Below are 25,003 nucleotides of genomic sequence, written 5' to 3' on the forward strand. Positions count from 1 at the left end.
ACACACACACACACACACACACAGCCCTAATAGCAGCCAGTAATGGATGGCCTCGGGGTTATTATATGTGTGTGTATTTAAGAAGGGGAGTAGAAAAACATCTGCTCTCTCTCACTGACGCTCGCTCTCTTTGAAGGATGAATGGATGGATACTTACAGAATCATCTTTTTCAGTTATATATCTGCTAAATACAATTTCCATTAGATTACATAAAAGAAATCACATAAAATGACAACACTAAGAAAACTGGTGCAAGGTCATAAGTATTTGATGGCATTTTTTTCATGGTCTGCCAAAAATGTCATAGTTATTTATTTAAGTTTATTACATTCAACTGCAGCTGTGTATAAAAAGGCATTTATGCTCATTCAACTGCTGAATTTAAAAAGGATAAAATCTGTTTAGCAATAGACACGTGAAAATTAATAATAAAAAGGCAGAGAAGAGATAAAGAAAAAAACTAACCCCAAAAAGCACATTTTTCAGAAATTTACATTATTTGACTGACATTTTGATCATAAGGAAGTGTGCCATATTCACACGTGGTGTCATTTTTTTGAGCACTGATCGTGTGCTTGCTGTAAAAAAATGTATATCTTTTCCCACAAAAGTATTGAAGGTCAGGGTGTTTTACCAAATTTATTGTCATGGTCTCCATGTGATTTAAATATTTACAAATTACATCAGACCCTTTATATAATGTATGATTTTAAATCATTGTTTCTAGTAACAACATTACAACAGCCATGGAAAACAAAGTGATCAAGGTCAGATGTGTCTTTCTGGCTAACTTTGAATCTCCTACAACTCAAACAATACTGACTGACTGAGAGTAACAACAATGGTACAGTAAAACAGCTGTAGCCTCAGAAAATGACGGCTGTAAGTTAGATCGAGCTGCCGCTGGCTATTTGGGTGCGCTAAACTAGATTGCTTTGTGGTGCTGTACTGTTTCATGTCGGTATCCGTGCATATAAGCCAACGCCTGGACCCCGGGCTGAGCAGTGCATGATGGTTACCTCTCTTGACTGCTGTGGTTGGCATGTTTGTGTGACACAGACAGCATTGATGCTGCAGTGCTGCTGCAGAGCTGCTTGCTGCTATGATTACTATAAATTCATAACTAAAAGCTGATACTACACTCATGTGGAGTCCTGCAAGCTACCGCATTTTCAACAGCACGGTCATCGACAGAAATGTTCTCAGTCATGTCTGTGACAGATAACGACATTGAAAGTGAAAGTCAGTATAATGTCAGTATGATCATCAAAAGACCACACCAGTTTACTCAGAATGCTGCTTTTTGTACTGTTTGTCCTGCCAAACCATTTCACTGTCCCTGGTACTGAATTGAGTGCAGGAGAGATAGACGTAGCACATCCCTCCATTTCAGCTTTGCTCGCTTTCCGTGGTTTTAGTATAACTTTAGACCAAAATTCTATTTTTTTCATTGTAGCAATCCACAGAATGACAACAGGGGATTTAAGTTTAGGTAAAGGACAGGGGGAGAGAGAGAGAAATGAAAAAGAGGGACAAGACTGAATGGGGGAAGAGAGACACAAGAGAAAGAGCTGCATTGCATGAGCAGAAAGAGAGACAATTTATCCAGTAAACCTTTTTTCTACTTAATGGCCCTGGCGCATTTTCATCTTATTATTTTAAGCAATTAAGTATATCGTATAGCCTTATATAGCGTACATCATATAGCCTTTAATAGTCTAATGGTACCTATTGTAGTTGTGCTTCATCTAAATTTAAATAATTCACAATTATGATTATGATTAATCAACATTAGCTGTTTGGTGTCCCCTCCAGACCTTGGTGTCCTGTCCACAGAGTGTGATGTGGGTGTATGCAGTGGCGACACTGGTGGTGTATCTTTTGTTTGGTATTTACAATGCCACTATGAGCTTAAAGAAACACAAAAGGACATAACTGTAAATGTATGCAGTGGCTGCAAAGCAAATTTTCATCTGTAGTCCTGATATTTCATAGATATTTCATGTAGACCTGGTATTTCATAAAGGCAGAATTTCTGTTTTATATTGCTACAATGCACCTTGGAAAGGGTACAGGAGTAGCAAGGCTAATAATGTTGAAAACAAACCATGAAAAAAACACCATAAATATATTCTTACTACTGCATCAGAAAATTGCTCAGCAGCCCTGGGTCCTTCTAAATTTCACACTGCATGAATTGAACCAATGAAAACATCACTTTTGTTATAATAATTTAGAAACATTATGACAGAGAGATGGAGGTTTTACCATTAACATGATATATATTTGCCAATTGTCCATTATAAGTTGAAGGTCATTCTTAATTGACACCTAAATGCAGCGTTATAGAGACTTTTTGCTGACCCGACTGTATTTGCGGTTACATAAGTGACTCATTTCTGCTGATTTGCTTTATTGATCACTTTTGAGGCAGCAAAAGGGCAGTCGGTGATGCTGTGTGGAGCCTCCTGTGTGTGATAGGTCAGTCTCAGTGAGAGGACCCGCCTCCCTGCTGTCAGTCACAGATGGTCGTATGTTAATGTAACTGGCAGATGGTAGAGGCATTAAAGGAGAGCTGAATGAATACATTTGAATGTTTGTAAATCAGCATTCACCAGATTTCACGCCTTAAAATTCCCTCTCAGTTTCGATCTCTCCCTCTGTCTGTGTCTCTCACAGTGGGAGGTAGCCCGTTTACTGCAGTGGTGTTACATAACTCTGCTGACTAGAAGCAGCTGTGTGTGTGTGCATGTGTGCGTGTGTCCATACATGCAGGCTTCATGTAATATTAATGCCACTTTTTACATAGAGAGGACAGTTGGTGTTTTTACCCCTATGCACAGAAAAACACACACAATGGATAACAAGCGCCCTGTTTTGTGTTAAATGTGCTGAATGGATGACTAAAAAAACAGTTTTCACTTAATACAAAGCTGCGTGTGTGTGTGTGTGTGCAAAGTAGAGCCCATCCTCCGTGTCCTCTAAGGAATGACATTGACAGTCTGTGTTGACAAGACATATTATTAATAATCATATTACATTTATTTAGCACCTTTCAGGAGCTTTAAAGTAAAATTAGAGAATAAAAGAATCTTAAATCTAAAACACAAGGTTAAACAATTACAACAAACACCATAATCTGAAGGTATAATATGTATGATTTTTGAGTTAAATGTCAAAAAATGACTAGAATTATGTTTTGTTTTTTTTTAACATTTGTTAACAATCGATTTTGAAGACTAGTGTGAAAAACACAGTAAAAAACCCACTGATGGCAAATGTACAAGAAAAAACAAACATTTTTATGATACACTTTTTATGTCTTTGTTTTTTTCTGTTCAACCAGATGAAGGAATGTAGTCATCACATGTGTGGATCTTATGTTTTCAGAGAAACAAGCAGAACAAATGTTAGCAGCAGCTCTGCTCTAACCTCTTCTGTGCTGAACTCCATAGGAGAAACACTTATTTTTGGTGTGAAACTGCTTTATATAGTGTTTTTACTTGTTTAAATCACCTGGTCCATTCATTTAGGAAAGAAAGAGACCCCTGCAGATAATTCAGCTCCCTGTTAAAACCTCCAAGCCATCTCCAATGAAATCATCAAAGAAAAACTGATTTTTTAACTGATTTTTTAACCTACGTAACCGACCTAACTACGTCTTTTAATGTTTTAATCTATTTAAATCACTTGGTCAGTTTGTTTTGGTGAGAAGAGACCTGATAATTTGGCTCCTGGTAAAAACTTCCCGAATGATGAAGTCTTTTGTTTCTGTTTTTTATTGAGGCAGAAAATTATTATATTTTTGAGAAAAAGCAAAAATTGGGGCTGGGTTTAGTTTTATTCTGTGCCATAGTTTTAAAATGGATATTTAAAAAACAGCAACAAAAAACAGTGTCCTCTTACAGTATTTCAATTTGTGTTTTTTTTTCATCACTCATCCTTTCTGCATTGATTCACTGGCAGTTTGATGTTATCAGCGAAGCCACACACGGCCGTTCATCACTCAGTATTTCACTGTGCTGAGCACTTTGTTAATGATGACCTTGCCTGTGCAGCTTGTGTGAGTCCTGTGAGTGTGTATGGTTGCTGGAGAGTGTGTGTGCGTTGTGTAATTGATGTTCTCACCATCTCTTACTGCTGGGAAGCACAATGACTCACTTCTTTCTTAATGTCTCTCCCTCTCTGTCTCTGCGTCTTCCTTTGTCCACTCTGCTGTCCGTGAGACCATTAATGTCGGCTGAAGTTTGCAGATAGCACAAGGCGCGATGACCTCATGCTGTAGCACAGTGCTGCATGTAAAACTAATTAAACAGATACAAGACAATTCATAAGAAAATGGTTGAATTCAAGGATTGAAGGTGCAGAGGTAAAATAATGTTAAATCTTTAACCTTTTGAAACCTTTAGTGACATCACTTTCCTGCTCTCGGATCCCTTTTCAAATTTATTTAAACTTGTTCGATTTCTTTCAGACACATGGGAAAAAAAGTCAGTGAGCAACTTGGTAACAAATGTTTCATAAATTACAAAAAATAAGTAGATTTTGAAAATAATTTTAAACTGTCTAGGGAAAAAGAAACAGGCAAGGGAAAACCTATATTTATAATGACCATAATTACATATTTTCTAGGTCAGTTCTGTCTCTTTTTTTGAAATCTAATTTTCAGGTATTTTTTTGTACTTTTAACTAATTTCTTTCTGTTTTTGAAAGAAATCAGGTTTCAAAGGATTAAATGTCCACAGGGAAATTAGGAAAATCCCCAGCATCTAGTAAAACACCAAAGTGATCTAGATAGATCAACAGCACTACAATCAGGAGAAAAATCTGTATTTTTTTATTTTGGGGGTGAACTGTCTGTTTTAAACTGCAGTCTAAATGATACACATAATCAAAAAAATACTATTTGGTTTCTCTGTAGTTGACAAATATTGTTGATGGGTATCAAACCTTGACAGCAGCATGTTTGCAGCATTTTAGATTTATCTGATATAAGCAGATACATATACAAAACTGTTATTTATCTGCAGAGACAGCCTGCAGCTCTCATGTTGGCACGAAACCTTCAACCAGATTCTTATCAATAATAGAATAATATTTAATATTAATATTTAAAATCTGCTCCCAAAGTCCATCTGTGGGATTTAACCGCTTTCTCTCCTACTCTCTGAACTACACCTGACTCACTTCTCATGTTTTGTTTAATCAAAAACACCTGCTTCCTTCTTTTCCTTTCTCTGTGCTCTCCATCTCTTACTCTCTCGCTCTCACCCTCCTTCCTTCCTGCCCACTTTCTTCCCTTCATGACCTCTGCCCTGCTTTTTCACTTTCACATCGTTTCTCCGGCTGTTTTTTGGGGACGCTTGTCATTTTTCGTGCGGTTTTCTCACGCCTGCGCAGGATATGAAAGGATTGTTTTGTGTTAATGGGAGAATGGGATCAGAAAGAGAGAAGAGAAGAAGGAAAGAAAGAGAGAATGAGGCTGATGTTTGTGGGTTCTCGAGGAAAAAGTTGGATTGTTTGAGTTTATGGGAGCTGGAAAAAGATATCGGACTTTTGTTTTGGAGAGTGAGGTGGCAGAGAGGGGTGGAGACGTGAGTGATAGGGACTTTGTTTACCGGATAGAAACATAACATTGTTATCGTCCTGAGAGGTGAAGAAGAAAAGTCAGAAAGAAATGGAGTGGTTAGAGAAAAGATATATCCCTCATGGTGCATGGATTCAGCTTTTAAAAGGGAATTTATACTCACTTTGTAATTAAAATTACCCAAAATATAGACAGTGGTGTAAGATGTTTTTAAAGTCAGCATGTTGGAGAAGCGGTTGGGCAGTGAGGGGAAAATATTAAGAAGAAAATGGATTAAATGATAAGTTTGATAATATTTTATGTTCTTTTTATTGACAACAAATCTCACAAAAAGACTAAAAAAGACTTAGATCATCTCTCAACACCGTGTCACTCTCATTTAAAAGCAGGTCAAAAATGTTTAGTTTTATTTTGTTTTTTTAAAAAAATAAAGTAATTAAAACCTTTCTCTGTAGTTTTTAAACAATACTCAAACAGTAATAAATAGTTCATTTGCAGGGAACTATTCAGCAGTGGATTATTGCACGTTGAGTGCAAAGGTGAGTATGAAAGGCAGCAGGATTTAATGAAAATAAAGTGCCCATGATTGTTCTAATAAAAGAGCATGTCACACAGTGCAAAGGTGTGACTCATAGATGTGTTTTTAATAGCTTTTTGACAACAATAGAGCCCTATGGCTCAGAGGAAAAAGCTATATAAGACTGTGGATATACTGACGCTCAATATGAAGATAGATGACAAAAGATGAAGTCATTATTCGTTTTTGACTTTTCATTAGAGTTTGTTCACAACAAGAAAAAAAGGACTATTGCCAGCCTTATTCTATAATAATAATGATAATAATAACAATAAACTTTATTTCTCTAGCACTTCTCAAAGTGCAAAGTGCTTCACAATACCAAACCATACAATATAAAAAAACAAGGTACAAAAACATAATTCACATAAAATGCAATTAAAATGTTATACACACACATCCTTATATGTATACATGTTGTATACATGCCTTATTCTTTAAAGCCTACAGTCTTTAATAATAAAAAAATACCACTGAGTGCAAGGAGGGGCATTCATTAAAATCCCTTTTTACACAGAGATCCTGCAGGGCTGCTACGAAATCCCCACTCTATATCGCCTTTGTATTTTTGCACAGAACAAACACTGGCGGCAATATGTCGTCCCAGCTCCTCCTCTGGATGGATGGATGTATGGATGGATGAGTGGATGGACGGATGGATGACGTCCCAGCGTGTAACTTTAGACAGCTTGCTGGTGTCCCAGAAGCAAAAAAGTTGTGATGGGAATGATACGTAACTTACCAAAATAAGCGTCTTATGTGACATATAACGTGCGTCTGCAGCCCTTTTTAAACAATAACAATGGCATAACATGGCAATAACAATCATTTACTGTCTCCGTTATGTGGCGGCTGATCCCATCCTCTGCTTGTCAGGTGAGGAGCTTGCAGACCGCAATGTCTTTACAATTTGTGGACATTTTAAGTCGCATGTCTTCTTTAAGTTAGCTGCTACCTGCTGCCGGCTGCTTTTTAAATCTCCCAGCAGTGCGTTGCGCACAACACGTAAACCAGATAAACCCCATTGTCCATTAATCTAAATCAGCTCATCTCAATATGTTATCTGTCAATCCTGCTCAGAGAAATGGTAGCCATCATAAATTATTAATTGAGTTTAGGGAATATTTGTATGCTCATCAGCAAGAATATAAAAAAAAGGATATTTACTACATGCCAAACAAGTTTAATGAAGAAAATGTTTTGATGCTACTTCGATTTTCAGAGCTATTAATGTGCAACATGCCAAAACAGAAAAACAGTCCAGGATTTCCGTAAAAAACAAGGAGAGGACTGTTGTGAAGATTTGCAGCTTAAGAGAACTTGTAACATTTCTATCAACTGATCTCATTCAAACACTGGGCATCATTTGTTCAAGAAGGCTGCAGTTATACACCGTAGAAAATGCTAATTTAAGTTTAAAGGCAAAAAAAATTGAGCTCCTTTTGAGTTCAAATTCTGGATCTTGTGGTTCTACAACACATTGTTTTCTCCTCCTGAGGTGTTTAAAAAACTCAGTATCTGACTGATTTCTCCTCCCAGGTCAAACAAACTTTATCTAAAAATTTAAGCTTTAGAAGTGGAACCACAAAGTTTTACTGTCTGTGTATTCCTGAGTGCAAACGCTACGTGGAGAAACACACATAAAGACTGTGCAGCAGTTGTGATGAATGGGCAGTCTGTACTCCAACAGTCACACATTGAGCTCCATATTTAATGTGTGTGTGTGTGTGTGTGTGTGTGTGGAGGAAATGTGCGTAGTAGAATGAACACTTTGATGATGGATGGAGCAGATTGTGCACTTTTCTTTCCCACGATCAATCAGCTACGCTCACAGCCGTCTGACTGCTTGGATATGAACACTATCAGTTAGTCTTTCCATCCTTTCGGCTTTCTCCCTCTCTCTGTCCTCCACGTTTTCCTCCCTCCCTCCTTTCACCTTTTCCTCACTGTCCTCCCTTTTTTTTTTAAAAAAATTCTTTCATCTTAATCCTTTCTCACACTCCTTCTCTCCCTGTTTCCTCTCTTTCTGTCTCTCATTTCTTTTTCTCACTTTCTGAAATACTTCCTGTGACTTTATTCTCTCTGTATTGTTCCCGGTGTGTGTGTTTGTATGTGTGTGTACCTACAGCAGTAGAAGTGTGTGGGAACACAGCTGTGTGTGTGTTTCTTATGGATCTGTAAGACTGTACAGTATGTCTGTTTGTGTGTGTGTTTGTGGGAACAGAGACATGTCTTTATTTTGCAGATGAGTTTTTTTGTTTTGTTTGCATGTGTGTGTGTATGTGTGTGTGTGTGAGAGAGAGAGAGAGAGAGAGAGAGAGAGAGAGAGGGGTGTAACTGTTTACTAGAAACTGTTTTCCTGTTTTTATGTTGACAAACTCACAGACAGACAGATTCCTATCTGCTGCTTTGTCTCCTGCTTTATGACTGTGTTTGAGTTGTAACAGGTATTGTGTATATGCTCTTTGTGTGTGTGTGTGTGTGTGTGTGTGTGTGTGTGTGTGCATACTAGTGTCTTATTTTTCCGGGTATGTTTATCCATAGCTGTGTGTGTGTGTGTGTGTGTGTGTGTGTGTGTGTGTGAGAGAAAAAATAAATGTGAGAGAAACAAAGCTTTCCTTAGTTTGAACAAACCTCACAACAGGAAGCCCTGTGTGAATGACACATCCATATTAGGAGCCAGGAAGTGAAGGTGATGGAGTCTCTGTGGTGACAGGGTTCCCAAGACCTGGTCACCACGGCGACAGGGGTTAAGACTTGTTTATGGCCCATTCATGAGAAACACAGAGGTTGACAGTCAGCGACAGGACCTGTAAAAGTTTCAAGTGAGGGCAAAGTGACTCTGAGACACAATGCGAGTGGTGAAAGGTGCATGTGTTGAATTCCTGCTGGGGATGTCTGTTGCTCTCTCCCCATGTTTCTTGTCCTTTTTCTACTTTTGACAAAGACATAAAGGCAAAAATGTGGCATGCACCAAACAGCAAAAACACATGTAATCTGATAGTTTTCATTTTGATTTGGGACACTTTGAAATGTTGTCCTAAATCAGACACAGGGCTGATTTTTGAGTCAAAGTCACTGTGAACAGTCATATCGTAATACGTGTGCCTTTTACGTTACTCTAGATGGACATTAATCACAATGCTATGATAGGAATCAGTTAATACAAAAAGATTAGATGACTTATGGCAATCCACCTTGTCACCTACCAGTTACACCCAACTCCTACATAGTTTCTCAGAAGATGCTTTTCCTTGCAAATCTTTTCCAGTGAAACTACTGAGTCACAGTCCCACAGCTCCAGGCTCTGACTCCACACACACACTTCCATTTAGAGGTAACAGCCATCGCTTAGCAAGAATAGGAAAGGATAGACTTTATTGTCCCAGTGGGAAATTTGCCTTGAACTTCACAGTGTCAGCATTATAAAAACAGTAAAAATATCAACACATTCATCCAAACACAGTAAAATACAACAATAAAAACAACAAATACGTTCATCGGTTGCACATTCGTATCATGAAACCAAACACGCATTACAATAATATTGTGCTGAACAGCAAAATAAGAAATACAGCCGTACACATTCAAGCTTAAGTGGTGTTGAGAGCTTTAATGGATAGCTGGACAAAGGGGTTTCTGAAGCGGTTGTTTCTGCTTAAGGGGACTGTTTGCCTGAGGAGAAGAGCTGATATTCAGAGTGAAGAACATTATTTTTTGTATCTGTCTGTTAAAAGAAATTTTGAAGACTAAGATGTTGATGGACTCCCACAATCTCCATGAAGCCATAATAACAAAATTGTCTCTCTTTCTCCTTGTTCTCGTCATAATTTGCTCACAAATTCACTGGCTACCGCTTCACATCGACTTATATTCAACACTTGTAAACACTGACTTCTGTAGCCTCCATGTTTACCTCCGTGTGTGTGTGCTGTGTCTTTGTGATTGTTTTTGTTGCGCATGTCGGTCAGTTCAGGACTCTGACTAGTTCGCACTGGAATCTAGGTTAGTGTTAGGGTTCATTGGATCTGAGCAATGAATCCTAATTGAGCATGAGCGTAGCCATAGTTTGCACAGGTGACACTTTTTCAGTAACTCATGACCACACGAGTCATCCCCTAAGTTTGACTGTGGAACATAATTTAAATAGATGAGGAAAATACCCAACTTCATTTGGAAGCTTTGGTGTTGTAACTTGACATTTCAAATTAAGCTGTACTGTTTTATCATTTGAAATCATCTTGTTAACTTTCTGGCTCAGCATCACACAAGACCATCATTCTTGTCTTAGAGAAACATGTGATGAAAACATGAACATTGCCATAATTGCAGCAGGGAGGTTTTCACATAACAGCAGGATTTTGCAAACAAACAACCTCCTCCCCAAAACTTCCAGAAAATGTCAAATACTTACAAAATCTCCATCAGCATCACACTCAAAGACACTGACTGTGTTGAGTCATGCAAAACTTCCCTGAATTTACCAAACAAATTAGATATATGTCTCCTGTGCAGCCAAGAACCAGTCAAATTCTTAGACTGGATATACTGGCTCAGTCAGCAGGTGAACTCTCCAGACAGACTGGATCACACCCCAGACTGTAACTCCTGCAGGAAGTGGGGACGTTTTTACAAAGGCTTTTCATAATTAGACGCCACGGCACTTTGTTATTGATATTTGTCGAAATATGAATGGGCATTTTAAACGTGTAAGAGTCTAATGTTGTCTCAATCAAATTATGGCCATCAACTTGCTCTTGCTCTCCATCTTTCTTCCATTTTTGTTCACTGAGGAATGAAATATCAGTGGCATCTTCCTCATATTGATCCTGCTGCAGTCTCTCTTCCTTTGGGATTACTGTAGATTTAATAAAAAGTAAAAATGGGATTAGGGCTTGCAGTCACTTACAGGAATACTCTTTGGAAATAACACTACTTTTGCTTCTTACGTAGAGTTGAACAAACACAAAAATGCCTTTTTATCTGTTGGCGTGCTGTTAGGAAATAAGGTTAGTTTTCAGTAAGAGAAATACATCTTGAACCGTGATTAAGGTTAAGGAGAGCTCTCGAGGCTCATTTTCAGGCTCATGCTTGCTACTAGATTGTATTTATATGCCTTAATGACTGAAAAACACTTCATTTTCCTCATAGCGTCTGTGCTCGAACAGCTGTATTCATCCTCTGCCTGAGACACTTCGTCTCATTTAATATCCCACCTGAAAAAGCCCAGTCTGCTCTGATTGGTCAGCATTTCCGTTTCTTCCATAGCTCAGTGTCTCTGCACCGTCATTGTAGCCAGGGAGTGATCGTAAGTGAGTATAGTGGAACTTTTTACGTCAAAAAATCACCAATTAAAGCTTCTAAACACAACCAAGCATGTCCAAGCAGGAATATGATACGAAATTGGGGAGAAATTAGAGAGAGAAATCAGCGGCCAAGTTTACATGTTTCCTTGCAGACACTGCAAACACTTGCAGTACTGTGCCTGGAGCAGATTACCATATAAAAACATCCATCCCGAGCTGACTTCAGCTTGTCTCAACATCTACCATTATCACATTATATATATGACAAAAAGAAAAAGCGTATCAGGTCTACTTCTATAAAAACATCTTTTCAAAACTAAAATACATATTAAATCCTTGGAGCTGTGGTACAGTCTGGATTTGTAGTTTTTACAGTTAGTAGATTCTTCAACCTCAACCTGATCGCCCCCGCTCAAATAAGGCAGTAAATGTAATGTGCATTGTCCCCATTAAATAAAATAAAATGGAAAAATCACACATAATCTAATTTCCTGAGTAGCAAAATCATTAAATGTATCAGTTTGCAAATGATGAACACTTTGTTTAATTGTACAAACTTCTTAAGTTTGTTCAAAGGTGTATTTACCAAAGTTTTAAGTAGAGCCATTAATCATTATTTGAGCCAACTAAGGCTGGCGTACCCTCAAACTGCAGGCGGAGACATTACCAAGAGTTGGACGGACTCAGATGTCTGTGCCTCTTGTCTCAGTATGCGGAAGATAGTGTGGCGGCCAAATGTCATTTAATGTATTTGTCTTCTTTCTTATTGAGTCACATTAAGCAGCAGTTTGACAGTGAGATGATGATAAAGTCCTGATTTAATTATCTGCGATTCAGCTGACTTCACTCAGCTAAAAGACAGTCTGTCTCCTCCTCATCTTCATCCTCCTCTTCCTCCTCTCAGCAGCTCAGTGAAATCATGAGTCTGAGGGCATAGTCTGATGTTATTTTGGCACTGAAAAAACATGTTTGATTTATGAGCTCAATAGACAAGAGCAGACTAGAGATTATCTCTACAAATTAATGTCCTTGGGCTATGAATTCAGTTTCATAATGTGAGTTTCAAAATATTTTTAAAGTAGATAATTATGGTGGTCTTAATGCCGTTTCACAAATTTAAAAGTTAATGATTTGGGTGAATTTAAAGACGTGTTGCTGCTGGTGTGAAAAATTGGAGGCAATCTTTATAAGTTATAGTCTGCACATAATGTCACAGTGGTTTGGAAATTGTATTAAATGTATTGAACTTATTTGACATCCTCCAGTTTTCAGCAGTTGCTAGCAATATAATTTTCCTGTGAATGTTATTCTTTGATACAGTTGCTATCAGCTACATTAAGGCAAGGTTTTTTAACTGTCAAGTACAAAAACATTTTAGGACACCTGGCCTCAAGCAAGGGTCTAATGAGGACATGTAAACTGCCAGATTTCAGTCACAGAAAACAGTTTGGGGGTAAAACAAACTCACAAAGTTTGCACAAGCAAAGATGAGCTAATAGTCTGCTAGTGACTCACAGCTTTGATGAACACAACATGATTCAGCTTTTGCACACCCACTTGAATTACAAAAACAGGTGTCCAGCTACAACCGCAATACTCGATCCTGATTGGCTGACGACACCTGTGATTCAAATTAGTCTAATCTGTTGGTACGTGTTTCTCAATGTCCTGATTTCACAACATTTTAGGGATCAAATCCAGTACAGCTGTAATATGTTCATTGTAGTCAGTGTTAAACTGTGTTTTAAATATGGTTGATGTCTGAATTTGATCAAATATTATTTAATAAAAAAAAGGAAAGATTATTTAACCCTTTGAAACCTGGAGTGACATTACTTTCCTTGTGTTTCTCTCAGATACCATTCACAAGTTTAACCCTTGGCAAATTGTTGCAATTTCTTTCAAAAAACATGGGAAAAAGGCAATGAGCTACTAGATAATAAATGTTTCAGAAATTAGTAAATTTAGAACATTATTGTTAAACATTTCCATCCACTTTTAGAAATATTATGTTACCATTTACTGTAGCTCTGATCTCAGGTCATGTGCGAACAGTTAATGTAAATGAGTGTGTGTTTAAGCGGTGTGTCTCCTGCCCTGGCGGCTGCTTTAATTCAGTTCTAGGAGGTATTAATTAACTAGTTTAGTTGGTGACAGCTTTGTGTATGCAAGGTGTTGTAGGATATTATTGAGAGCTATTGAAAGCAAAGGGTGTTAAGTATGTGTTTCCACCCTGTGTGTGTTTGTGTGTGTTTGTGTATGTGTGTGTGGGATGTTTACAGCTAAAGGAACAAAGTAATTTCCATTGATCCACCCTAATTCCACCCTAATTTTGGATCCTGTCATGCGATGTGTGTTTGCGATCCTCACCTGGTTTCCGGCGACGGAAATTTTAAACAAGAAATGATGAAAGATGTGCTTAGTACCAAAGTCAAATGCACATAACAGTCTAGTTTAAAGCTGCTCCATCAAATTGAAAATGGATAATCTTTTAAAGGCTTTAAAAGTTATTTGCCCTTCATCTGTGTTGTGCTATTAGCCAGTATCACTCTCTGTTACTCCTTATGAGCTCCTGCTTTCAAGTTCAGTTAAATTTAATGAGACTATTTAAGTGCCAGAAGTCAGAAATGACAGGAAAATGACAGCACAGCTTTAAATCTTTTTCAACAGAAGAAGCACAAACACATTAGTTTCAGCCTTTTATGCGTTCATAATCACAATAATCCTGATGGACAAACTCTTGTTTGGGGCATTTAATGTTTTGACTGTTACTCACAAAAGCCAGAGAAACTTGAGTCTCCGCACTCCTATTCATTTTCTCTGCATTGACCTGCATGCAGGTGTAGCTGTTGCGGTCCTTTGTGTGATAATCCATGGTGAATGTTCACACAGACACTCATTAGACCCGAGATAAGACCCTCCTGTTATGTACCGTTGCCGTGACATTCTCCTCTTTGAGTGTGTTTTAATAGATGGTGTTGAAAAAGTCAGTCTCATGTCAACTTGCAGATAACTGAGGCGACAACACAAACACAACGGCTGCTGTGTGCGTCACCTGTGACTGCAACTACATTGTGATCATAAATAGGAATTACCTAAAAATGTTGATCTTTTGTTATATTATAAATTAAATCATCAGATTGTCATCAACATAACTCTGATTAACGTGAGCAACAGTGCCATAGTTTTATTCAGTTATCCAGACAGTGATCACTCTTAAGTTTGAACTTGGTTAATTATATAAATGAAGTCATATTCTAAAAAAAAAAGTTTCATCCCTTAAACCGCGATTACATCAATGATTGATGTTTTATTGTGTTTGTTTTCAAGGTACAATAGTTTAATTCACCACAATTGACTATTTACCATGTCAACTTGTGAACCACAGGGTTTGTGTATATATATGTAAATATTTAATTTCAGTAAAAAGAAACTAGTTTAATTTAACATAAACCATGTCAAAAAGGATGAGTCTCACTCAAATTAGGATGCTACTTGCACCCCCTGGTGGAAAGCAGAAACACTCAATGGTCAAATTTCAATTATTTATTTATTTTTTTGGTTATCTTTCATCAGCTGTATCAATTTTAAATCCCTGGAGCGAGAGCTCACACTTCTCTCTACTTGTTTACTTCACTGTCTATAAACCTGTCTGTCTGTGTGTGTGCAGGTCTACCAGAGCAGTACTACAGTCTGACGTGGTTCCTCAGTCCCGTCCTCGGCCTCATGTTCACTCCTCTGATCGGCTCGGCCAGCGACCGCTGCACTCTGCGATGGGGAAGGAGGAGACCGTTCATCCTGGCTCTCTGTATCGGGACACTTATTGGAGTGGCACTGTTTCTGAATGGCTCGCTGATAGGTGAGTGTGTGTTAACTGATATTTATAATAAAGGCGTTAAAGTTTGTGTGTGAGGGAGGAAGAGAGCACAAATTGTTTATCAGGTATTTTGCTTCTCTCTGGTCATTTGATCTGTTTTTGAAATCTTGTCAGTCAACTGAAGAGCTGTCATAGTGGTAGCTTGGTAGTTAAGATCCAGAAATGACAAACTCTATGTAAATATATAGACACAAACTAGTGAGCAATGATTAAGTTCTCCTATCATTTTATTTATTTATAAACTTCAATATCATTTATGTGGGTTTAAAGGGGTTGAGGGCATTATTAAACATTTGAATTGCATGTAAGGTGTGGGGAAAATGTGATTTTTTTTTTCATAAAAAGGTACTTATGGCTTAAATTTATTACTAATACCTCACTTAAGGAGAATCTGTAAAAAGTGTTTTACCTGCTTTCTAAGGCCCTGACACACCAAGCCAAAGGTCGGCAGTCTGACAATGTCGGGCCGTCAGTGAGCGTCTTTAGTCTTAGTCTTAGTTTTTGCAGTTTGTCCCGCACAGTCAGCACTGGTTGGCCCTCCGTTTCAGTGGAGCCCTTCTCTTGGTGATATCACTCAAACATATGACTCAAGTTAAAAGGGTCTGAATTTAAAAAAAAACACTTTTTATATTAGGTAAGATTAATTTTTTTTTAGATTTTGAGGTCTTTAGCACAAACTGTAAATATTTGTGTCATTGTTCATGTGTGCACAGTGAATATCGTTGTGTTGTTAATGTGCTAACTTGCTTAATAGCGTATTGAAGCCTTCATGTCTGCCTTCTGGTTTCATGTTTTTAATGATGAATACAGACTATGGCCACATGCTGGTATGGAGAGTTATGTCCTCTCATGCAGGCACAGAGTGTCCATGGTAGTTGGTCATTCGCTGTAGTCTTTGTGCTGTGTTTTTGGCCAAGACACATGACACGATGCAACATTTAGCCTTTGTTTCAATAGTTCTTTGATGTGGCTTTGGTGTGTCTGGGCATTTATTAACAACAAAGCAGACCATTTGAGAAAGACATACACATAAAAATCAAATCGACACACATTTTTTTTTTTATAATGCTATTCCAGTTTGAAATCAAATATACAAAAAAAAAAAAACACAAGTGGGAGAAACTGCCTGGCCACAAAGTACAGAGGTTTAACAGTGCAATCTCCCAAACATCATTGTTTTAACCACGAGAGACTTTCACGGCCATAGAGGAAATTGAACCCTTAAGTCTGACAATGCAGATGCTGTTGTTTTACCCAGCATGCACTTGTGCCAAAATGTAAGTAAAAGGAAAAGACAGCTTTCTTTCTAGCCTCAGTGGAGCATCACTCACTGAAAGCTTGCTCCTCTGAGATGTGTGTCCTCATACAGAGACTGATGTTACCCTCAGTCTGACCCTCAGCTTATTACATCATCCAGATGTCATTCCAAGGCCACATTCAACCGATTCAATCAATGAAATCGATCAGCTGTCAATCATGTCACACAGATATCGATATTTGGGTTAACTTCATCAGCATAGCATATTCCGGTTGTAATGTCATTTACTGTGTGTGTCTATACACACATGAACATACACAAACACACGTTTGTGTCGCTGAATTTATCAGACAAACTGACATTTAATCTGATTGGTTCTGCAGCTATTTTTATATAGTATTGTACATGTACCATGTACAGACGTGGGCCAAATGGGTGAAACAGTGCAACAATAGCCTGAGACTGGGCCTTTTTAACTGTCTCTAAATAGAACAAAGCGAAATGAATTGTCAAAGGAGTTATAAATAACAAGAACGAGAGCTGTGTGAACTGTTTTATGTCAGCAGATTTTATTCTGTTCTATTCAATTCTGCTCTGTCCTACCTTCATTCTTCTATACAGAGGCTGGCACTCAGGTCGTTTTAGGGCACGTGTGTGTGTGTGTGTGTGTGTGTGTGTGTGTGTGTGTGTGTGTGTGTGTGTGTGTGTGTGTGTGTGTGTGTGTGTGTGTGAGTACCTTGCCAGCGAGGTCGCCATGGGAAAAGAGCAGTGACCTGTATCAGTGTGGGAGAAATTACAGAAAGACTACGTTTCCATGGTTGTATATATATATATGAATGTGTGTGAACAACACAGGGTGACATGGGAAAACTGTTGTAACCTGTGTAGGAGTGTGTGTGTGTGTGTGTGTGTGTGAGTGTGTGTGTGTGTGTGTGTGTTGACATGGGAACACAGGAGCAGGCAGTTCACAGGGAAATGCTTCCTGTTTGCTTCCCTCTTTCTACCAATCACAATTCACTTCCTGTCTGTCTGCCTGGCTAGTGAGTTGTACAGCTCCATTGTCCCACACACACATCAAGTACACACACACACACACACACACACACACACACACACACACACACACGTGCACACACGCGCACACTCTGCTGTTCCTTCTATGAACGTTTTTTTTCCTCCGATGTTAATGAATTTTATTTTGTAAAGTCATACTGCATCACATCGCCCTCTCTCTCTCTCACACACACACACACACAAACACACATGCAAACACATGAATACACACACTACTAAAGCTTCCCCATGTCACTCTGTGTTGTTATCATACATACAATTGCACGCTGTCAGATACAAACACACATTATTGAGCAGCTCGAGGGCAGGACGGGTCACAGAGATGTAATGAGACGCACAAGGTCACTCACAACATGCAAAGCAGTATTGTAAATGTGCAGTGACCCATTTGTGTACTTCTTTGTGTTCGTGTTGTGCAGTCGTTGTAACTCAGTGATCAGCTATTGATCACATGTGCAGCTCTGAATACAGACACATCAGAGTAAAAAAATAATCTGTTTATATTGACATGTATTGTCCTATTTGTTAACAAACATTGCGATATATCAAGATGTTCATACATTTGAAACTATTTAACGTGGTCCCTTGACCATGCAAAGGGTGGACTTACCAATATAAATGTTGTCATAGTAATGACAGTGTATGCAATATTTTCCCAGTTATCCCTCTACGTGCGTAAATATATCTAAAATGTTGTGAAATAAATTAATGTATGAACAACCCCCAAAAAACAAAAAACACATATCTTTATTGTTTTTTTTTGTAAATATTTACTCATTCTAAATGTAATACCTGTTGCTCGTTCCAAAGAAGATGAAACAGGAGCATGTTTACCACTATGTGAAGTCCCCTTTGGGAGCAGTGGATGCTAATTGTTGAGGTTTGGAAGAGAAATTCTTTCCCATTCTTGCTTAATAAAGGACTGTAGTTGTTCAACAGTCTGGGGTCTCTATTGTCACATTTTACACTTTATAATGTGTTTTCAATGGGAGACAAGTCTAACCTGCAGGCAGGCCAGTCTAGTACTGGCACCCTTTTTCTGCAAAGCCAAGCTATTGAAATACTTGCAGAATGTGTCCTGTTATTGTGTAAGCAGGGACGTATCTGAAAAAAACATTGTCTGGATGGCAGCATATGTTGCTCCAAAACCTGTATGTACCTGTCAGCATTCATGGTGCCTTCACAGTTTATTTTGTATTTCGGGTAAACTGGTCCTTTTTGAAATCTATGTCCCATGCCTACATCTATCATATCTAAAAACTGTAATGTTAAAATGAAAATGATCTTTAAAAAAAAAAAAGCCCATCAATCTATCACAGCTTTTATTGTCTGTTTCTTCACTGACAAATAACAACGTCTTCACCCATTCATGTCTTTCTCCTTTAGGTTTGTCGCTTGGTGACGAGCAGGGGAGACAACCAATAGGAATCGTTCTGACCGTGCTGGGGGTCGTGGTGTTGGACTTTTGTGCAGACGCAACAGAGGGACCAATCAGAGCGTACCTGCTAGACGTGGCGGACACAGAGGAACAAGACATGGCACTCAACATCCATGCCGCCTCAGCAGGTACAACTAACACCTCACACACATATAACTTTCACAAGATTTTAAAATGACAGTGGTAGCTTTAATACACATAAATATACAATGTATTATAATTTGTAGTGCTCCCAAAAATGACAAATTTGATATAAACTTGTGCTGCAAGAGAAATTGAGATTAGACACAGTTCATTACTGCTTATGTTTCTTTGGTGCATCTAAACTTTTGTCCATGTGCGCAGGTCTTGGTGGTGCGGTCGGCTACGCCCTCGGAGGTTTAGACTGGACGCACACCTTCCTCGGAGCAGCCTTCAAGTCCCAGGAACAGATCCTCTTTTTCTTCGCTGCCATCCTCTTCATCATCTCTGTGGTGTTACATCTCCTCAGCATCGAGGAGCAGCAGTACTCGCCACAACATGACAGGCTGGATCAGGTACAGCGTTTGTGTGTTTATGTATGTGCACTGTAAATATACATTTGGGTCAAAGAAAAAACAAACTCCAAGATTTGTTTTCTGTCCTCTCACTAGGAGACTCCAGATCGCCCCAACCCACAACCATCAGCCAATGGCAGGACTGGACTTTTGGCCCCCAAGCTGGAGCTGATTGGAGAGGATGAAACATTGGACAGCTACGATCTTTATGACCCCTATGGAGACGACCAGTCAGAGCGTGGGGATATGGACATGGACTTCCTAGAGATGGAGCTTGTGAGAAGTGAGTTCACAGACTTTTGCCTCTTTTGCTGAATCTGAATGACACATTTTCCCTTCAAATCCAAAAAACAAAAAAGAAACTCACACACACTGTACCGTTTACCGAACACATACTTACTGAGCAAAAAAAAGAAGAAGAAAAGAACAACAATGTTTCGGATCTTCATGAGGTATGATGGCAGTGTCAAAACTTTTCTATATATACTGTATATATACAAACAGAGACTGCCTCAATTTATTCTTATCCAATCAGAGGACTTCTGAGACTGATGATCACCTGAAACTGCTTTGCGTCATTATCCAAATAATAGTTAAGAATTTGTTTTACTGTAAATCACAACAACAAATAAGCACAAGACACAAGCGTGTGAACAAATGGAACCAATAGAGTGAACATAAAATACCTCATTCAGCATCTATGAAGTCAACAAAACGGTAGTTAACTCCTCCAGGCCAGGGACGACACAGTTAAGTGAAAAAATACCCTGTCTAAAATCTCTAGAAAAGTTTTGATTTTTTTTTTTGGAATTAATGTTTTGTTAAACAACTCCTTGAAAAAAAAATCTCATAGGATGCATTTTGGAATTTTCTTTTCTTTAACTTATCTTTTTACAAAAATAAGGCTCTGCAGAAAAGGGAAAAATAATTTATTACATATAGTAGTTGCCCATTCCAGAATCAAACCATAAATCAAACAGTCCATGCGACCAGCCTCTTTTGACAAAAATAGACGACAATCTATAACATTACAATAAGTAAAAGCTAAAATCCAAAGAAACTGAGGATCGAAAGTCAAGTGTGGAATAGCAGTATCTCGTGGTCCTTCATCTCTGAGGCATAGAGGAAGCAATTATGCTCCTTTCCTTGTTATTTAGAGAGTGCAGCTAGCTTTATCCGCTGCCACTTACAGTAGATAGTTTGAGGCCATTTTGATTAATTAATTTCCTAATCTAACAAGAACATAAGAGTCTTATCTCGTATCTGTGTCTCTAATCAGCGGTTCTCAACCAGTTCTCATACAGAGAACTGCATGTCTGCGTGTTTTTGTTCCCACACATCGGGACAGCTACGCAAAACAAAACACACCTTCAATAACATTTTACTGTCAGCAGTTTTGAAACTCTGAAAACAACATTGAGCAACAAAATAAACAAAAGTGATAAGAACTGAAAAATGATTAGATATCATAATCATAACAGCTAGACCAAAGGTAAAGCATCAAATGAGATATTGTATGATTATTTATTTTGTGCTGTTTTGTAGTAATATGTCTTTTCCTATTTTCATGTAAGTAATGAAAATATGTTTACATATAGTAATATATAGGCTAGTTTATATAGCTTATAGTTTAAATATACTTATTTAGAGTTTATATAGGCTAAAGAAATTCAATTTATTAGGATATGAAAGCAGGACATTATTTTTCAATAACTGGAGAAGGGGTGAGGTTTAATAAGTGTGCATTTCTTCCTACACCTTTTCAGATCTGTCTGTATGTTTATGTGTTCATTCTTTCAAAAGTTTGAGATAAATTTCAGTTCATCCATCCACTCATTGTGTTAGCAACACATTAGCTTCAGACAGCTGGTTGCTGACAGAAAAACAAAATTAACAAAGCAGAATAATCCCAAATAAATAAGTACCAACAGCTAATGCCCCAACAAGGGCATTTATGGGATGGATAAAAATGCCTGCAATACATGTATGGTCTCAGACAAAAAAGTGGATATAACCATAGATGTTGGCTACATAGATACTGAGTTTGATGTGCGTCTGCATATGTGCCATATTGGGGAGGTCAAGATCTCGTAGTAAACAAATACACGTGTTGAAAGATAAAGATTTCACTAAAAAATGGACTGTAACACGATTCATTCTGAATCGATTTTAATAAAATTTGTTTTAGAATAAACATCGTTAGGGGAATGTGATATTGGTTACTTGTTTGACTTAATTTCAGTTACTGGAGGCAATCATCCTCTTTATAGCCACAGCAGCTGGACATGCAGGCTCTGACTTATGATTAAGCAACATCCAATGATGGCGTGTAAACAAAGTAAATTTATTCAAGTACAGTACTATAGTACAATTTTTAGGCACTGGCCTTTTATTTGAGTCTGAGTCTGAATCTGCTTTTTCTGCTACTATAAATTTCATGCTTCAAGTTGAATTTCATTCAACTTCATACTTCCACTACATTTGAAGTTGCATGAAATTTAAAGTAGCAGAAAATGCAAATGAAAACGAGTTCAGAATTAAGTGAGTTACAGTCGGCTTTGTAGTGAAATCTGCATCTCTCAATACACATGTATTTGTTTACGAGCAGATCTTGACTTCCCCAATATGGCGCCTGTGGAGACGCACGCGGCGAGCTTAGAGCAGCGGCCAGTGAGGTATCTAGGTTTTAATTATCTGCGGATGTTGTGGAACTGTGCCAGTCGGTGTTGCTGTAGCAACAGAATCTTCAACTGAAACCAGCTACCGTCAGTTTCCGATAGTTTCCTTTTCGTTGTTGATCATTTTCTCTGAATTCGTCACATCTAAACTCATCAGCGCTCTCCTCATCTGTCTCTAGGTAAAAGTGACAGTGTTCTCGCTATGGCAGACGCCACTCTTGACCACCTGGACCATGATGCGTTGTTCCTGTGCCACATAGAGCCGTCCATCTTCGCTGACCGCCTCTCACCCTACCACGGCTCGCCTCCTTTGACGAGTAACTTCTTCAACCCCAACCGCAGCACTCCGCCGCCCCGGTTCGGCAACATCAGACGCAGCAGCAGTGCGGGAAGTGGGGACCTGCTCCAAAGCAGCAACCACCAAACGCACCCTACCAACCCCAGGATTTCCCGTCTCTCGGCTTTCTTACAGGAAATGGAAAATGACGACGGTCAGGAGGCGTTGCTGAATAATCAGCTCAATGAGCAGCGGACGCTGAATGGGCGGCTGTTAGCCAGTGTGACGAATCCCGATAGAGTTAGCACGAACAGGCTGAGCTCTAAAGGACAGGCACATCGCGCTGGAATGGTCAAAGGTTGTTTTTCATGTTATGTGCAATTTGAGATTCGAGAATGAAAATAAAATAAATAAAATAAATAGACAGCTACTTAATTTTAATCATTAATCTGTCTCTTCCTCCAGCTGCCAGTACTGGAGCTCCCATGCGACAGTCACGTCACCGTCACATCTTCTACCGTCAGCCGTCCTGCACCTTCTCCTACTATGGTAGAGTAGGGAGCCACCGGTACCGCTACCGCCGAGCCAACGCCGCCTTCCTCATCAAGCCGTCTCGCAGCATGAATGACCTGTACGAAGTGGAGGCCAGACACAGGAGGAGGCACAGACAGAGAAACAGACACCGCAGCGGAAACACCAACTCCTCCAGCGGAGACACAGAGAGTGAAGAGGGAGAGGTGAGGAGGATTTTACCAACCTGTAACCATGGCAACAATCAAGGCCTATCTGTCTTCCCTGTATGTTCAGTGTCTCTTTCTGTCAGGATATTGTCTGATGTTATCTGCTGCCTTCAGGTTGAGACCACCGTGCGTCTGCTGTGGCTCTCCATGCTGAAGATGCCTCCGGAGCTGCTGCGACTGTGCGCCTGTCACCTGCTCACCTGGTTCTCCATAATCGCCGAGGCCGTCTTCTTTACTGACTTCATGGGACAAGTCATCTACCATGGAGATCCAACCGTAGGAGAACACACACACAGACATACACTTTATATATAGATAAAACCCTACAACTGCCTCAGTCTAAATTAGTTTGATGACCTTGTCAAAGTCAAGGTCGGAATTTGACATTTCAAAATAAAGTGAGAGTAATCATAATTTTACTGCAAAATTTGTTCTCTGCTGCATTACATTTGTTCTCTGCTGCATTACATAATCTCTATTTGCACCGCATCCCAACCTGGGGGTCCCGACCCCCTCTAGGGGCTCCAAGGCCTTTTAGAATATATTTGGTGTGAGAAAAATTTTACATAAAATAACATTACAATACAACATTACAAAAAAAACATTTTGTTTATATTGCAGCATTACATTTATTTTTGCAAAGAAATGTACCTTTTTTTCAAGCTAAGATTAATATTCAAGGTATAAACTTAAAAAAAAAGAAGAACTACTGAAGACCTAAACACAAGCTTTTTTTGCAGAGCCTTCACTCTCTGCTGAACAGACTCGTCCTGCATTTAAAAATGTAGTGAAATCTATCTATAAAAATCTATAAAAAGTTAAAAGTCAAGCAAAAACCCAACAACAGTTTATCAGACATTGCGTCAACTATTATGCATGTGTGGATGTGTTTGAATGTCTGCAACGACAAATCCTAAATAATTGTTGCCCTGAATTTTTGTCAAAAAGAAGCTACCACAAAACTGTCTCTTTTCTTTTTGACTTTGTCTCTTATTCTATTATGTCTGGTCAAGCTTTCTACGGCAGTTTTAATATGAACTGAACTCTGTCTCTGTCTTAGTTAATCCACAGCTCAGTGAAAGACTGATTTTCTCTCTCTCGTAGGCTCCTGCAAACTCTACTTTGTTGGAGGATTATCACAAAGGAGTTCAGATGGGATGTTGGGGACTGGTTATCTATGCCCTGACTGCTGCCACATGCTCAGGTAACACACAAAAAATTTGTTTTCAAACTGTTTTTCTGGCTGTAAATTGCATTGTTTTCCATCTCAACATTCAACTTTGCCCTAACCAATTAAAATTTCTTCCAGCCATCCTTCAGAAGTACCTCGACAACTTTGACCTGAGCATTAAAGTCATCTACATCGTGGGAACTCTTGCATTCGCCATCGGTATGAACCACAGTACAGCAATAGATTCAAACAAAGTACATGTGAGCAGCTACTAAGACGATTTTCCTCTATTTTCCTCCATAGGAACTGCTGTTATGGCAATCTTCCCGAATGTGTATGTTGCCATGGTGATGATCAGCAGCATGGGCATCGTCTCTATGAGTATCTCCTACTGTCCGTATGCTCTGCTGGGACAGTATCACGAAATGAAAGAGGTGCAGACACATTCGTCTTCTTTGTTTCATCTGTTTGTTTGTTTTGATG

The 25,003-nt window shown here is 38.8% G+C and overlaps 1 protein-coding gene across 1 annotated transcript in view; it reads left to right on the plus strand.

Moving 5' to 3' along the window:
• slc45a4a (solute carrier family 45 member 4a) overlaps window positions 1-25,003 on the plus strand; it is a 70,518-nt gene that overhangs the window by 37,143 nt on the left and 8,372 nt on the right. Inside the window, exons 4-13 of the mRNA XM_042505996.2 lie at window positions 15,142-15,330; window positions 19,067-19,246; window positions 19,464-19,654; window positions 19,751-19,937; window positions 22,512-22,967; window positions 23,075-23,346; window positions 23,464-23,625; window positions 24,454-24,553; window positions 24,659-24,739; window positions 24,824-24,954. Of these exons, the coding sequence (XP_042361930.1) occupies window positions 15,142-15,330; window positions 19,067-19,246; window positions 19,464-19,654; window positions 19,751-19,937; window positions 22,512-22,967; window positions 23,075-23,346; window positions 23,464-23,625; window positions 24,454-24,553; window positions 24,659-24,739; window positions 24,824-24,954 (1,949 nt within the window). The remainder of the gene's footprint in view (window positions 1-15,141; window positions 15,331-19,066; window positions 19,247-19,463; window positions 19,655-19,750; window positions 19,938-22,511; window positions 22,968-23,074; window positions 23,347-23,463; window positions 23,626-24,453; window positions 24,554-24,658; window positions 24,740-24,823; window positions 24,955-25,003) is intronic.

The sequence above is a fragment of the Plectropomus leopardus genome, chromosome 17 (assembly GCF_026936395.1).
Source record: "Plectropomus leopardus strain MGB_pleo_1.0 chromosome 17, ASM2693639v1, whole genome shotgun sequence".
Classification (NCBI taxonomy): Eukaryota; Metazoa; Chordata; class Actinopteri; order Perciformes; family Serranidae; genus Plectropomus; species Plectropomus leopardus.